This window comes from Coptis chinensis, unplaced genomic scaffold (assembly GCF_015680905.1).
Source record: "Coptis chinensis isolate HL-2020 unplaced genomic scaffold, ASM1568090v1 utg2490_pilon_pilon, whole genome shotgun sequence".
NCBI lineage: Eukaryota > Viridiplantae > Streptophyta > Magnoliopsida > Ranunculales > Ranunculaceae > Coptis > Coptis chinensis.
The window spans coordinates 22,735-37,895 of record NW_028238129.1 but is presented as its reverse complement, the minus strand read 5'-3'; the positions used below and the strand labels follow the sequence as shown (position 1 = coordinate 37,895).

The window sequence follows — 15,161 nt, the reverse complement described above, 5'->3', positions numbered from 1 at the left end:
AGATTTTCGTAGGGATGTCCAAACGAGTACCCAACCCGGCCCGAACCCGATTTTTTGGGTTTTGAACGGGTATTGGGTTACCCGGGCCCGGCCCTATTCTTTTCGGGTCGAGTTCGGGTTTGGGTATTTGTTGGATACATGTGACCAAACCCTATCCTAACCCTATATTTCGGGTACCCATCGGGCTCGGGTTCGGGTTTCGGTATGGTAAAACCCAAATATATGAAATAAAAATAATATTAAATCTCTTCATCGTGAACGTCATTTTCGGTTATTAGATCTCAAGATCTCGAAAAAAATATCTTTTCATCTAATTAATCAAAAGTCATCTTCTTTTATTGGATTTGATCTGTTTAAACTTTAACATCGTAAAACCCACCCAACAAATCATCAAAGATTCAAAACACACGCGGATTGCATTTTTGAAAAGCAAAAAGAAGACAAAAAGTAGGCAAAAAAAAGCAAAGCAATTTCAAGACAATAACTCAATAAGATTGATGATTTTTTTGGGAGTTTCGACTTCTTGTGGTGGTGTGAATCCGGCATGTTGATTTGATGATAAGATTGATGGCTTTTTGGGAGTTTCGGTTTTGTGGTGGTGTGAATCCGACTGTTGATTTGCTTTCGGCCTTGGTGACCACATTTAGAAAAAGAGATATTTGAGGAGTTCTTGCCGCAAATTTTACAGTGAATGCAAACTTAAGAAGACTATCAAACCCACCAATCTCTTTATCATGAATGTGTGATTGGGTTGTCTTGTTTTTGGGGAGTTGTTGGAGGAAGGGAAGAGAAAGAGTAGTAAAGAATGCGGTCAAAGATAATTTGTCTTGAAGACCAAAAGTAAATAAGAATGAAGCAAAAGACCAAAAGTTTGTTGAAGATAAATAGATAATAAATGAAAATATAGTTGTTGGGAATTATGGTCCGGTTCGGGTTCGTGTTTTGGTCGGGCATTTTACCCTATATAAACCGGGTTTTGGGTTCGGTCCGGTCGGATATGGTTTCGCTTTTTAACCCTTTTAACGGGTTTAGGGCCAAATTATCGGGTCGGGTTTTGGTTGGTCCGGGTTTAGATAGTGTGACCAAACCCGACTCTATGTATTTCGGTTTGGGTTCGGGTTCGGGTTTTGTCGGGCTCGGGTAGGGTTCGGTGCGGGTTTTTTTTTTCGGATTTTGGGCGGGTTTCGGGCAGAATGGACATCCTTAGATTTTCGTATTATTTATTTGTAGAAGAAATTGGCAGTTACGAATGAAATAGTAAAAATGAGAAATAAGAAGTTTTAAAAATAGTTAATACACCTAAAAAGTGACGTGTTGTTAAGATTGGAGTAGAACAGTTGGGTTTTGAAAACCACTTAAGTATACACTTAAGTGGTCTGCGCGTGTTGTTTGAGATAAAACTCTTGGTTTTTAGCTAGACGATATGGCGGGGTCGTTTGGGGACTCTCTTAGGCGATATGGCGGGGTTGTTTGGACTTAAAAAATTCGGTTTATTTGTCACGATGTTCATTTTAAAAATTAACTTCTACTTAATCAACCCAAACTCGAACTCAAACTCGAAATGACTTTATCAAGTTTGGGCAAACTCGAACTCAAGTTTAATCAACCCAATCTTCCACCCAAACTCCAAAAAAATATCAAGTTTGAAATCATCAAGTTTAATCAACCCAATCAAATTTAATCAACCTAATCAAGTTTAATCAACCCAACCAAGTTTGAGTATATATTCAAACGGGACACGACTCGAATTGGGTGAAGTCGCCAACTTCAGTTCTCATTGTTGAGTCACAACTCAACACTCGAAGTATGAACACAACAAAAAACTCGAAGTTTTTTTTTTTTTTTTGGGTTCAGTCTCGCGAGAGAGATGATACCGGCTAAAAAGATTTGAAAAAAATAGGAGCCGACATGCGTTGAGGTGGGGGTGTAGTAGGCTATTGTTGTTGGACTTAGTTGTCGGACTTTGGGCCAGAGACTGCCCAATGCAATTTGATGAGTGCCCGATTAAATCACCAAAAACAAAATACCAACTAAAAATACAAGTCAAAGTGATTGCTGAAGGCATGAGAACCCATTTTTTATTTTTTTTTATTTTTTTTTCCGATAATCTGCATGAGAACACATTTAAGAGGTATGGTTTTTGGTTTTACTATCAAAATTTGAGAGTGAGCTGGGGGCGTACATTAGCCCCATTGGTCCCCACCGGTCAAAGACGTGCCAATAGTGATTCAAATTTGGCCGTACTAAATAGCATGCCCATGTGCCACACAAAACATATTCACTGAATGCTGAGCCTTCGGTCCACATTATCTTATATATATACAATTATACATTACCCACCTACTACTGTAATGACATCATGTCCTCATCAGCTATTCCTCAGAAAAAATATGGTCCTCGTATACAAGTTTGTAGCCGTTGTCGAGAATATGCTTGGGTATATCAAGACTCCTGAGGGTATCAAAGTTAAAAACTGAAATGTTGAACGCATTAGTAGATACTTAGGTGTTTTTTTTTTCCCCGATAACCGATACTTAGGTGTTGGGTACACTGCTGAGTTGAGCTAGTTCTTTACTTCATTTTAGCCCGCTTTTACTTTCTTCTGTTTGTTCGAACTACGTAATTCGTATAGAAGGAAACTGGGCATCTTAATTCAGATGCTAGATACCAAGGAGATTACCAAAATTTGTAACCAACTCAAACTTTGTCTTTTCTATCGTTGTTTTGAATTTTTATGCCCACATGCACACTAATAGTTTCATTAAGAAATTTCTTTTGTTGTTTGCGTCGGTGCACCTCTGATTAACTTGTTATTATAAACATTCAATCCGCCCGTTGTATGGCTCTTTTCTGATGGCCAACTCATCTAGCCTGATACCAAACCTAACATTCTGCATGTACTATTTAAACCTACATTTTTAACATTCATACATGTTGTCATTTTAAAATTGGATATTCACTTTCTGAAAAATACCTATTGTATTCCTGTTACACTCCGGTCTTCAACAAAACCGAAAAAAATATTTGTTCATGACTCTTCGATTATTGAATTATGAAAAACACAACTAACTTTAAAAAATATCATCATTTAATTATTTTAAACATTTTGAAATCAATTAAATTTTTATAGTTAAAACAAATTCTTTTCATTACAAAATTTACAAATAAGATTAATATATAAACTTTCTCAAACAACTATTCAACTATAATTACAACCGAAAATACATAACAACTTTTATTTGAACCCTATTACACCTTAAAGTGAAAACCAATTAATAATATTTCTTGAAACGTTAATGCAAGCTACATGCAGCAATAAACATTCTTCAACACTAGTCCTGTCAAGATTTATTAACTATATTCATTTTATGAACACACTCGATAAATGTATATACAAATCGGATCAACATTATAAACTAATGTTGGTATAGATAGTCTTTAAAATACAAATCACGCGTATACATATATACATATAATTAATAAAACTTAGTTTCCACCGAGACGCTTTAACTTTCAACTAGTAATACAACATCCGTAAGTACAATAATTAAAGCATATAGTTTCTTTATTGAGACACCTTAATTTCCAAATCAACAATAATAAGATAGTTAGTTTTTCCACTCGAGGTGTATTAACTTCAAATTGTATTGATTTAGGCATGATCACAGAGTGGGTCATACTTGCATAAATAATTAATTCAACCCACTACACCCTTCTACAAAACCATTGTGAGTGCAAATAAATTATAATAAAACAAACATATCATACGCATAATTCCAATCATCTCACCAAACCAACAAGAACAATCTCTATGACCAATTTCACACCATAATCAAACATTTGTTATGGATTAATGTACACTTTGACATATTATTATAATTATTATTTAGAATTTCTTCAAGTGTCCCTAGAATCGCATCATCTCTATGTTTTATCTAAGTTCCTATCTACCACAATCGCTCCTCTATATCGAACCGAATATGCACATCCGCATACCTCTATCACATAATCACATAATGGAACCACATCGGCGTAGTTACTCTAAGCGGGATGTCTCATACATGGTAACCCCCATGTGGCCGCCAAAACTATGTAAGTAAACTTTTATTAAGCATAAAATATCACAAGTCTCATATTGAATTGGCGACGAGATAAATAAAGTTATCATTTGGCTACAAGGGCCTCCAAGTTCCCTTGAAACAAAATCACATTCTCTTCATAAGGGTTAATCATATAATCAAATGAGTTGCGGTAGTTAGAACTATGATTTTCGTTACGTAAATTATTCAAATATCTTACAATTATATCTCATAATTGTTCCATACTCTATCACGTGCCAAATAAAATTATTGCACTAAACTACAATTTTTTGAAAATATCCACAAATGCTACAATACATCTTAATAACATCTCACAAATATAATAATGGAACATTTACTTATGTTCTTATTTTTCAAAAATGTCACATTTAATGAATGCGGACCAAAAAATACTACATCACATATCATATCATTTATTTACATCATTCTCAAAAACAACATAAGTGGTCAGAAAGTATCGTAGAACAAATTGTATCATTTAACACAAATTTCAACAAATTTCAATGTACAAGAGAATATCATAATTACTCCATAAAATGTTGCATAACAACTTCATAGTATTTCAAAAATGTCATGTTACACCAAAAATATACATATACTTTGATTCATATCTAAATTATTTTATAATCCATTCTAAACATTTTTTAAACAACAAGAACATCTTAACAACAAATATATTCCCCTTTACCAAAATTCTACATGTAACAGGAACGCTAGCTCACACATTTGGAACACAGGTAACAGGAACGCTAGTGATTTGTTCCAAAACTAGTCAGGAACAATTCAAGTCCGTCCCAAACTCAGAAAATTGGTGTAGTGACACTTCTACAATTATCACATGCAAATAAAATAAATAAATTATTGCAAATATAATCAATGAACTTTTCCATACAAGAAGTAGTAATTAATTAATCATAGTATATCATTTATTCATGTTCTTATTTCAAACCAAACCAAAATACTAAATTAATTCTCTATAATTCCAACATATAGTTGTACGTTTAAACCCACAAATGAAATGCACACCCATTTTTCTTTTCATATATTTTATATACCATTAATAATAATAATAATGTAATGCTAAGAAATTTCATGCAATTAAAATTAATAACAATATTGATATGTGTTACATCTCATAATTATTATTCATACACCAAACATTAACATTCCAACTATCAATTCATTTAATAAATATCCAACCACCAAAAATATATTTTATTTTAAAAAAATTGAAAAAAATTGAAATACAACAATCGAAGTAATTAGAATAGCTTATTACATGAGGTATGCTCACATTTTCTTCTCGCAAAAGAACAATAAGAAAAAGACGTCACTCCATGTAAGATTCAAACAACAAAAGTAATAAAAGTACCCTACGTAGATTCCAAGAGAAACACTAATAATTAGTAAAAACTTTATTTCCTTATTTCTTTTTCTCTTCTCATTTTTTTTTTTGTCTCTTTCTCATTTTTTTTTTCTCTTTCTCATTTTTCTTCTCATATATTTTATATATCAATAATAATAATAATAATAATAATAATGTAATGCTAAGAAATTTCATGCAATTAAAATTAATAACAATATTGATATGTGCTTGGTTTCTTCACATCTCATAATTATTATTTGTAATTGTAATTAAACATTAACATTCCAATTCCCAATTCATTTAATAAATATCCACCCACCAAAAATATATTTTATTTTAAAAAAATTGAAAACAATTGAAATACAACAATTGAAGGAATTAGAATAGCTTATTACATGAGGTCTACTCACATTTTATTCTCATTTTTTTCTCGCGAAAGAAAAATAAGAAAAAGACGCCACTCCAAGTAAGATTCAAACAACAAAAGCAATAAAAGTACTCTAGGTAGATTCCAAGAGAAACACTAATAAACAGTAAAAACTTTATTTCCTTATTTCTTTTTCTCTTCTCATTTTTTTTTTCTCTTTCTCATTTTCACTATTACATTTGAAGATCTAAAAGTGAAATTCAAAAAACTAACTATAGAAATAAATTTGCTAAACCTCTTTAAACAATCAAACATTCCAATAACTTTTCTTTGAATGGTGCAACTTTCCCTTTTAATAAGTTACTTTCTTTTTATTTTTACAAAGTCACTTCATGTTTCCTTATTAATCAAATCTCTACATATTATTTTAAAACTTAAAAATTTACATTTTAAGCTATTTTCAATATAAACAAACTATTCTCTCATTTATTTAAAAAGCTAAACATTCAAATTTGGTTTCAATTCAAATGGTCAATTTATGGCATAATCAAAAATATATTGTAATCAGTGAAATAAACAATATTTGACATAATTAAAAATAGGGGTGTTATAGTTCGTGTTCTTGTTAATTTTTTACTAAGTACGTTCAAGTACGGATAAAAAGCCCTGTAGGGTAGCCACTATTAGTTCTAGCAGGGTCATTTGTGCCTAACATTTGAATTGTGATAATCAGAACAACCATTTCACTTTCATACACATGTTAAGACTTGATATCGCTACGCTCCACCTGAGCAGCCATGAACTAGGCCCCAAGTTGCATTCGATATAGAGTCCTCATTGGCTGTAACGGAAAAATAAATTTTAAAAAAAGAATAATTTGGCACTCACTCTGCTAATAAATGCCCATAGAAGTGAGACGGTAGAACTCAAATCCAGACTCTAGACCTCCTTACTCCCTCAACCAAAAATAATGACCCACATTAAGGATAATGTTTTTGCTGGAATGTCAGATTCCGGCAAATTTACAAGGAAGAAGAAACTCTTCTTCATCCTCCTTTCTACCATCCTTCTTGTAGGGGCCATAATTGGTGTTGTCGCTGGGGTTGCATCTCGTAAACGTTCCAATGACACCCCTTCCCATGCTATACTCAAATCCTCATGTAGCAACACTAGATACCCAGAGCTATGTTACTCTGCCATTGCAAGTGTACCAGGTGCCGCAGCTAAAATATCCACTCAAAAGGATGTGATAGAGGCATCACTGAATCTTATAATCATTTCTGTTAAACGCAACTACTTTACGGTAAAGAAGATCTTAAAGACTCGCAAGTCTTTAACAAAGCGAGAAAAGACAGCTCTTCATGACTGTCTAGAAATGGACGATGAGACACTCGATGAACTCCGTAAAACTAAAAATGAGCTGGAGGAATACCCAAAGAAGAAATCATTAAACCAATATGCAGAAGATCTGAAGATACTAGTGAGTGGTGCAATGACCAATCAAGACACTTGTATTGATGGTTTCTCGCACGACAAAGCTGATAAAGAAGTGCGTAAGTTATTGTTAAAAGGTGAAATGCATGTATTCCACATGCTTAGTAACGCACTCGCTATGATATGTAACTTGACCAATACAGATATGCTCAATCAACATCCCATTTCAGGGAGAAATCTTGTTGAGGAGAATGTTAATAAGATTGATAGTGATGGATTTCCAAAGTGGTTATCCGCTGGAGACAGACGACTGTTACAAGCTCCCAATGTCCAGCCTAATGTCGTCGTAGCAGCTGATGGGAGCGGGAATTATAGGACCGTGGCAGCTGCAGTGGCAGCCGCACCTGAGGGGAGTAGTAGTAGATATATAATTAGGATTAAGGCTGGGACGTATAGGGAAAATGTGGAGGTGCCCAGGAAGAAGAGCAATATCATGTTCATGGGTGATGGGAGGAGGAACACTATCATTACTGCGAGTAGGAATGTTGTGGACGGAAGCACTACTTTCAATTCGTACACTGTTGGTTAGTATATCTTATCTTCTTTCCTCTAAATGTTTGCTTGTGGTATGTTTTCATTTTTAGGTTATTCCTTCTCAGTCCCTTAATCTAAGACAGAATGCATGTCAAGTCGGTCAAACACATTAGCCTAAGGCTTAACTGTGGAATTTGTGGGTTCAAAACTCCGTATTCTCGTAATTTGTGGAGGTTTTATTTGTCACTCGTTCTCGATTGAACAACATGTCAACAACATGGCTGTTCCAGTTGCATCAAGGGAGTGATGCTCAGGCGGAAATGACCCTAACAATAGTAAAAAATGATACTGTTTGATTACACCACTTCATTCTCACCAGTGTCCTTATTTAAATATCGGGTCTTTTTAACTAACTTTGTCTTATTTATTCACCATTTCGTGGAGTTATTGATTGAAGAATCCGACTTCGCAACAGGAACTCTGCATGCAAACTTCAGAAAAGGCTGTGGTTAGGTAGTCTTGACTAGTTTTGTTTATTAATCAACTAATACATTTTAGGATAAGTAATTGTAAATGCAATTGAATTAATTAATCAATCCAAGTGGATGCTGACATTAGGCTAGATAAGTTGAAGTATACACACAATCGGACCGGCACTGTTTATTATATATATCTCGAGTCCGGATACCGCAAGATAGATTTGATCTTTCTGATTGAATTGTTGTAGCTTAACCTTTTTAATAAAAACAAAGGGAAGTTACTAAGTACTGATGCTAAGACGAGTTTATTCTCACAAGTAGAGTAGAAATATTCAATATTACGACCGACTTTTAAGTGAAGTGATAGGCCACTGTTTGCAAGTCTATCCTTAAAATCGAAGAAAAATGCCATGACAAATCTATCCTAATCATCTAACTATGAATGAAGAGGCACCATCTTAAGATTTTCTCTGTCTTGTTTAATTTTTCTTAAATCTCCTTCAAGGTGTATACATCTTTTGTGCTGGACCATCACTTTCTTCCTTGATAACATTTTAAATCTGACTTTTCACCATATTCGCTGGTGTAGTTGCTATCTTTGATTTCCCTTTTCTTATCCTCACGTTTCCTTTTTCTTTTGGAATCATTTAATTCAATCAGTATTATGTTAGGTATGGACAATGCCAGCTACAAAACTTGGCCTAAAAATAATAAAAATTGTTATATTATAATTTTTCCATGTTTTCTAATGCAGCTGTGGTTGGGGAACGATTCTTGGCACGTGATATTACATTCCAGAACACTGCAGGGCCTTCAAAGGGTCAAGCCGTGGCACTCCGTGTGGGGGCTGATTTATCGGCATTCTACCAATGTGACATGCTAGCGTACCAAGACACACTTTATGTACACTCACTTCGTCAATTCTATGTAAAATGCCTAGTAGCTGGGACAGTAGATTTCATCTTTGGAAATGCAGCAGTTGTGTTCCAAGACTGTGATCTCCATGCACGTCGCCCAAATCGCGGCCAGGCTAACATGTTTACAGCCCAAGGTAGAGATGATCCTAATCAGAATACTGGCATTGTAATTCAAAAATGTCGAATTGGTGCTACATCCGATTTGCTACCGGTCATAGGAAGCATCAGAAGTTATCTTGGAAGACCATGGAGACGATATTCTAGGACTGTTGTGATGCAAAATACTATAAGTAATGTCATTGATCCTCTGGGGTGGAATCCATGGACTGGTGAGTTTCTCAACACATTATATTACGCAGAGTACCAGAACACCGGTGCTGGTGCAGGAACTGGGAACCGGGTCAATTGGAGGGGCTTCAGGGTTCTCACTAACGCAGCTGATGTTCAACCTTTTACTGTTGGGAGGTTTCTTCAAGGGAGCAGCTGGTTGGGCTCAACGGGCTTTCCCTTCTCTCTTGGTCTTTGATCAATTCTATAGGTAGTCTTGTAATGGTGAAGAAATGTCGTTAATGCCAATTTTAAATAAGTTGGTGCACAATATATCGATAATTTCTCTGTTGAAATTTCTTTTTGCCAATATCTTCTCTCTGTAAGCTCTGTAATCTACTTACAGATATCTGTTGAGATTACAAGGAATGTATGGTAATTCAATGAACATCAACCCCCTCCCCTGCTTCCCCGTTTACAGTTTAGCTACACCATTTGTCCACTACCAATGGAGCAATCAACCTTAGGCCAGAAAGCCTACATGTACATGAGGTAGAAAGGAACGATACTCGAAGAGTATCATTTTACAACTTGATAATTTCAAGTACTTTAACGACCAAATCATGATATCCCAATCTAAACAAATTTCCCTATTTTTATGTATAACAATACTTCTAACAAATCATCCTAACAACTAGGTAAATCTAAACAAAACCATATCATGAATCATGGAGCAACTCATTAGCCAATCAAACTTCCTCAATGCCACTTATCAGCTAAATAACCTTCCTCAATTGTCCAGTGCCCCTCTGTGTCAATACTCTCTTCTTCATAATTCTCTCCTCAACACGCACACAAAAAATGGCTTTTCGTCCAATATGTAGGTCCCATGTATTAATTATCTTCTTCTTGTTTACTTTGTCTCCTTCCTTGGTTCGATCTGATCATTATCAGATAAAATGTTTGAACGTTCCCTGTTCGACGTTTTTGTCGTCTCTTAATTCCACTCTTGAAGCAGTCAAAGAGGCGACCAATATTGTGTCACAATATGTAAACAAGTCTCATGATACTAGGCTATCATACGCTATCAATGGTTGTCTTGACTTACTTGACTATACCACCACCGAGTTAATTTGGACACAATCAGCAGTGGAGAAACCAATAGGTAATGCTAGTGTCTTGTTCTCCATTGATAAGGTTTTTCATTAGAGCTTTGTACATTTTCTTGTTTGAAGAAATAGAAAGAAAGGTTATTAACCATTTGCACCTTAACATTTTTAAACAGTTTGGGTGTTTGAGTATAAAGAGTGCTTTAAATGCAGGTGGGAATACCGGCACTGGTGTGCTCGGGTTCGATCTAAAGACATGGTTAAGTGCTGCACTAGGAAATCAGGACACATGTATGGATGGATTTCTGGGTACTAGCGGTTCTGTTCAGAATTCCATTGCAGGTAGTTTAAAAAACGTGACAACTCAAGTCAAAAACGTACTTGGCATGGTGCGTCCAGTGAGGCCGCGTCATGCATATAATGAGAGGAAGCTTGGGAGTACTGACTTTCCGCCTTGGATGAGTGCCAATGATAGGAGACTCTTAGAAGCACCCACAACTGGATTATCGGCGGATGTGGTGGTTGCAACCGATGGATCAGGGAACTTTACTAGTATCAGTGATGCCATATCAACTGCTCCTGATAATAGTACGCACAGGTTTGTGATTTATATCAAGAAGGGTGTCTACAGAGAAAATGTAGAAGTAAAAAAGAAGAAAAAGAATTTGATGATTGTTGGAGATGGTATGAACTCAACTATTGTTTCTGCCAAATTGAACGTCATCGACGGCTGCACCACATTCAAATCAGCTACATTCGGTAGGTATAAAAAGACTAGAGTACTCCTCTTTCAATGAACATAGTCCTGAGTCTTGATGCACTTTACTTGATTTTTAAAAGGAACATAGGCAATATGCAACTTTGTTAAATAACTTTCCTTTCCAACTGAAATAGGGGTGTCTAGGACGTGAGATGTGCTTCCACCTCTAACGTCCGTACAAAAAAAATGTAAATTCAGTGAAAATTTGATCAGAATTTGTAAAATTGTCATTTCATGACCGCAAAGTTTTATTAGAATGTTGCATCTCTTTTACAGGAATTTTGGAGGGAAACTACCAATACCTAGAGACCTTGAATCATCCCCCGTTTCAGTTGATATTTATCGAAATCAAACAAGCACAACCAAAGTTATATCAAATTTATACACTGCTAACAAGTAACACAATTTTTTTACAGCTGTAGTTGGGATTGGATTCATAGCCCGAGATATAGCATTTGAGAACACAGCAGGGCCCGAGAAGCACCAAGCTGTTGCTTATCGATCAGATTCAGACCTCTCTGTCCTATATCGATGTGGATTTTATGGTTATCAAGACACACTTTATGCACACTCACTCCGACAATTCTATAGAGAATGTGTAATCACAGGAACAGTCGATTTCATTTTCGGCAATTCAGTAGTGGTATTCCAGGGTTGCAGAATTCTTGCTAAAAAGGGTCTTTCCAGTCAACAGAACATAGTAACTGCGCATGGGCGCATTGATCCAGATCAAAATACTGGGTTCTCACTCCAATTTTGTAACATTTCAGCTGATTCAGATCTCCTTCCTTTCGTGAACTCAACACCAACGTACCTAGGAAGGCCTTGGAAACAATACTCACGGACTGTTTTTATGCAATCTTATATGACTAGTGCTATAAAGCCCAAGGGGTGGCTCGAGTGGGACGGTGACTTTGCTTTGAGTACACTCTACTACGGTGAGTTCCTGAATTTTGGGCCTGGGGCTGCTTTAAGAGGCCGAGTTAACTGGACAGGTTACCACGCCAAGATGACTCCGACCCAAGCCGCTACCTTCACTGTTGCTCAATTTATTGACGGCAACTTGTGGTTGCCCAAGACTGGTGTCAAATATACGGCTGGGTTGGTTTGAAAATTTTATTGAAGGTATACTTTTGCCACCAAAAGAAAAAGGCTGAGGATTCAATCTTGTAGTTTTCAATTCGTTTTATTTGTTTCGCTCTTTGTATGTTCATTGCCTCAGCTCATTGGTCAAGATTAAACAACAAAATGTTGGATGTTTCACCCTAGATGTTTGTACTATAAGAGTTTTGTTACAATGCATGTCATTTTGGAAATGACGTGAGATGCACTATACAACGTTTGGGTTCTAACAAGGCACGACCGCGGGGCATGTTAGAAAATTGGAAGTTCCAACATCGGGTACTTCAGTACTTGCTTTGGTTTTTGCAATGTTCATGTTAAAACCCAAAGTAGGAGTTGCTCTTAAAATCCTTTCAGTAGTTGTACGACTTTAGTTTTCCCTTTAATAAGTTGTTCTTGGTGACTCCATGGATATATCTACTGTCGAATAGTTTGGCAAATGATACTTTGGTTGATGAAATTTATTAGTGTTTTAAGTATAAAGCATGGAGTGGCTTAAGAGGGCGTTTGGAAACTCTACTGTGAGTCAATATCTAACTGCACAAAGTAAATTGAAAACAAAGTATATTCGTTAACAACAAAAAAAACTGTTAAATAGGAGCAAGTATTTTGCTTCATTAGAAAGCCCCTGTTTTTTTTGCTTTCTACTTTGAGCAAATGACAAGAAGCAAAATTGTGGAGTCCAAAATTTTCGGTTATCACCCTTTCACTATCCCACGTCTTCTTCATATCCCATTATTTTCTCTCTTTTTTTTTTAAGTACAAAATCTCCACCACCCACCTGTTATTCCTTGTGATATTGAACTGTCGGGTTGTGACATTGAATTGTCGAGTGTGACCGTCGAGTACGTAAAATATTGAAGTGTTTTGTTTGGAAAAACTATACATGGCTTCATCCCTTAAAGGGTACGTAGGCGCCACTTGGCTCAACTATTTTATGATCTATAGAATTGTGTGATTTTTGAATATTTGATCATCAATCAGTTTCCACATAACATATTATTGAATGTGTAAAGTGGAGAAATACTACACTCACACAGGAAAAATGACACTGTTAAGACACAGTGACCTGGCATGTTGCAACATCAATGTTGCAGTGGTGAAAATAAGAGCCAAAAATCTCTTTTCTCTAACTCAAAACACTTTTTCTTTTTCTATTATCATTTTTCTATTCTTATTTTGTCATTTTCATCTTTTCTTCATAGCAAACCATCCATTCCATTGATTTTTCATAGTACAACATTGATGTTACAGTGATTTTCATGGTACAATATTAATGTTGAAGTGATATTTCTCCGGTCTGAAAAAATTGCATCATTCATCGCAACATCATCGAATGGTTTTCAAAACGTTCAACGCTCACATTGATGTTGCAGTGATATTTCTTGATGCAACATTCACATTGCAGTGGTTTTCATGGTGCAGCATTAATGTTGCAGTGGTACTTCTCGATACAACATTGATATTGCAGTAGTGGTTTTTCATAGTGCAACATTGATATTGCAGTGTCGGTCAACTGTGTCAAATTCTCTGTGTCAGTGTAGAATTATTGGTGTTAAGTGTGGTGATGGATGTTTATGTGTTTGTTCTCATAAGAATTGAAACTGAGCAATTTTAGGTTTAATATTATATTTGTTTGGTTACAAGGGTACAACGCAAGGTATGTGAAAGTGTAAATGATTAGTAACTTAATTTCTAGATGCGCTATCGGTTGCTCGATCTATTTGTCGTTGGTGCTATCTGTTGGCTCCTACTATTTGTTCTACTAGTTCTATTATTAAAGGATGATTTATTGAAGTTGACCATTGGACGCACATTAACTCATGGTGACGTTGAACTCAATATGAGCAAGTAAGTTTTGGGAATTAGTTTAATGAAACTCTTGAGTAAATTCATATTTTAATGTTAAAGCTCTCACAAAGGGTATTTTTCGAGCTCTATTTAAATTCCGCATCATCATCTCTTATTAAAACGAGAATTCTTCTACTATTGAAAAAAGAAATTTTAGACACTTCGAAGAGCATTCCCAATGCAAACAACTTTTTTTCACCTCCACGTAGGATTATTTCCCTTATTATTGGTGAAAAACAAGAAAAGGTTGCCCAATGCAGATGTGACTTTAAATCTCAGACGGAATGTTTGATTCCGTTTGAATGCAAAAATAAAAAAAATGTGCAGGACAGAATGAAACATCCCGTCTGAAGTTATAAAAAATAAAAAAAAAAAAAAAAAGATGGAATGAAACATTCCGTTCGAAAAAAGATTGTTTTTTAAAAACAAAACACACGAGACGGAATAAAACATTCCGTCTGAAGCTCACAACTCAGTGAAAATCTCAGTAGCAAGTGCTACCCTCGTTGTGACTTAGTTACAAGTCACCAACTTTGTTACCCTTGCATTGGGCAAGGGTTTTTTGGTATTCAAAGGTGAAAACTCTCAATTTCCCCTCATAGTAATTTGCATTGGGAATGCTCTAATCAAAACTGGAATCATTTTCCTATTAAAACGGGAATCCCTCCTATATTAGAAAAAGAAATTTTAGCACTTCTAATTAAAACAAGAATTCAAATGCAGAGGGAAAATTGCAAGGGAAAACTCTAAGCACATCTTCTTTGATTGTTCATTCTTTACCAACGTCTGGTCACTTGTTAAGAATGTTATTGGCATAGGAAGATTAGTAAAAGCTTCAAATGCAGAATGGTGTGG

At 35.5% G+C, this 15,161-nt stretch overlaps 1 protein-coding gene across 1 annotated transcript; it reads left to right on the top strand.

Moving 5' to 3' along the window:
* Positions 1–6,676: 6,676 nt before the first annotated feature.
* LOC147473483 (pectinesterase 3-like) lies at positions 6,677–12,599 on the top strand. The gene is made up of 6 exons (XM_086587381.1): positions 6,677–7,851; positions 9,035–9,720; positions 9,871–9,899; positions 10,253–10,629; positions 10,787–11,332; positions 11,750–12,599. The coding sequence occupies exons 1-6, from the start codon at positions 6,804–6,806 to the stop codon at positions 12,442–12,444; spliced, it is 3,381 nt and encodes a 1,126-aa protein (XP_086443507.1). The 5' UTR covers positions 6,677–6,803; the 3' UTR covers positions 12,445–12,599.
* The last annotated feature ends 2,562 nt before the right edge of the window (positions 12,600–15,161 follow it).

Bases quoted from the DNA above. Each gene is read 5' to 3' on its own strand.
- LOC147473483 (XM_086587381.1), top strand. From the start codon at position 6,804: ATGACCCACATTAAGGATAATGTTTTTGCTGGAATGTCAGATTCCGGC. The intron at 9,721-9,870 runs TGATCAATTCTA...ATCTACTTACAG, and splicing joins TTCCCTTCTCTCTTGGTCTT to ATATCTGTTGAGATTACAAG. The intron at 10,630-10,786 runs GTAATGCTAGTG...CTTTAAATGCAG, and splicing joins AGCAGTGGAGAAACCAATAG to GTGGGAATACCGGCACTGGT.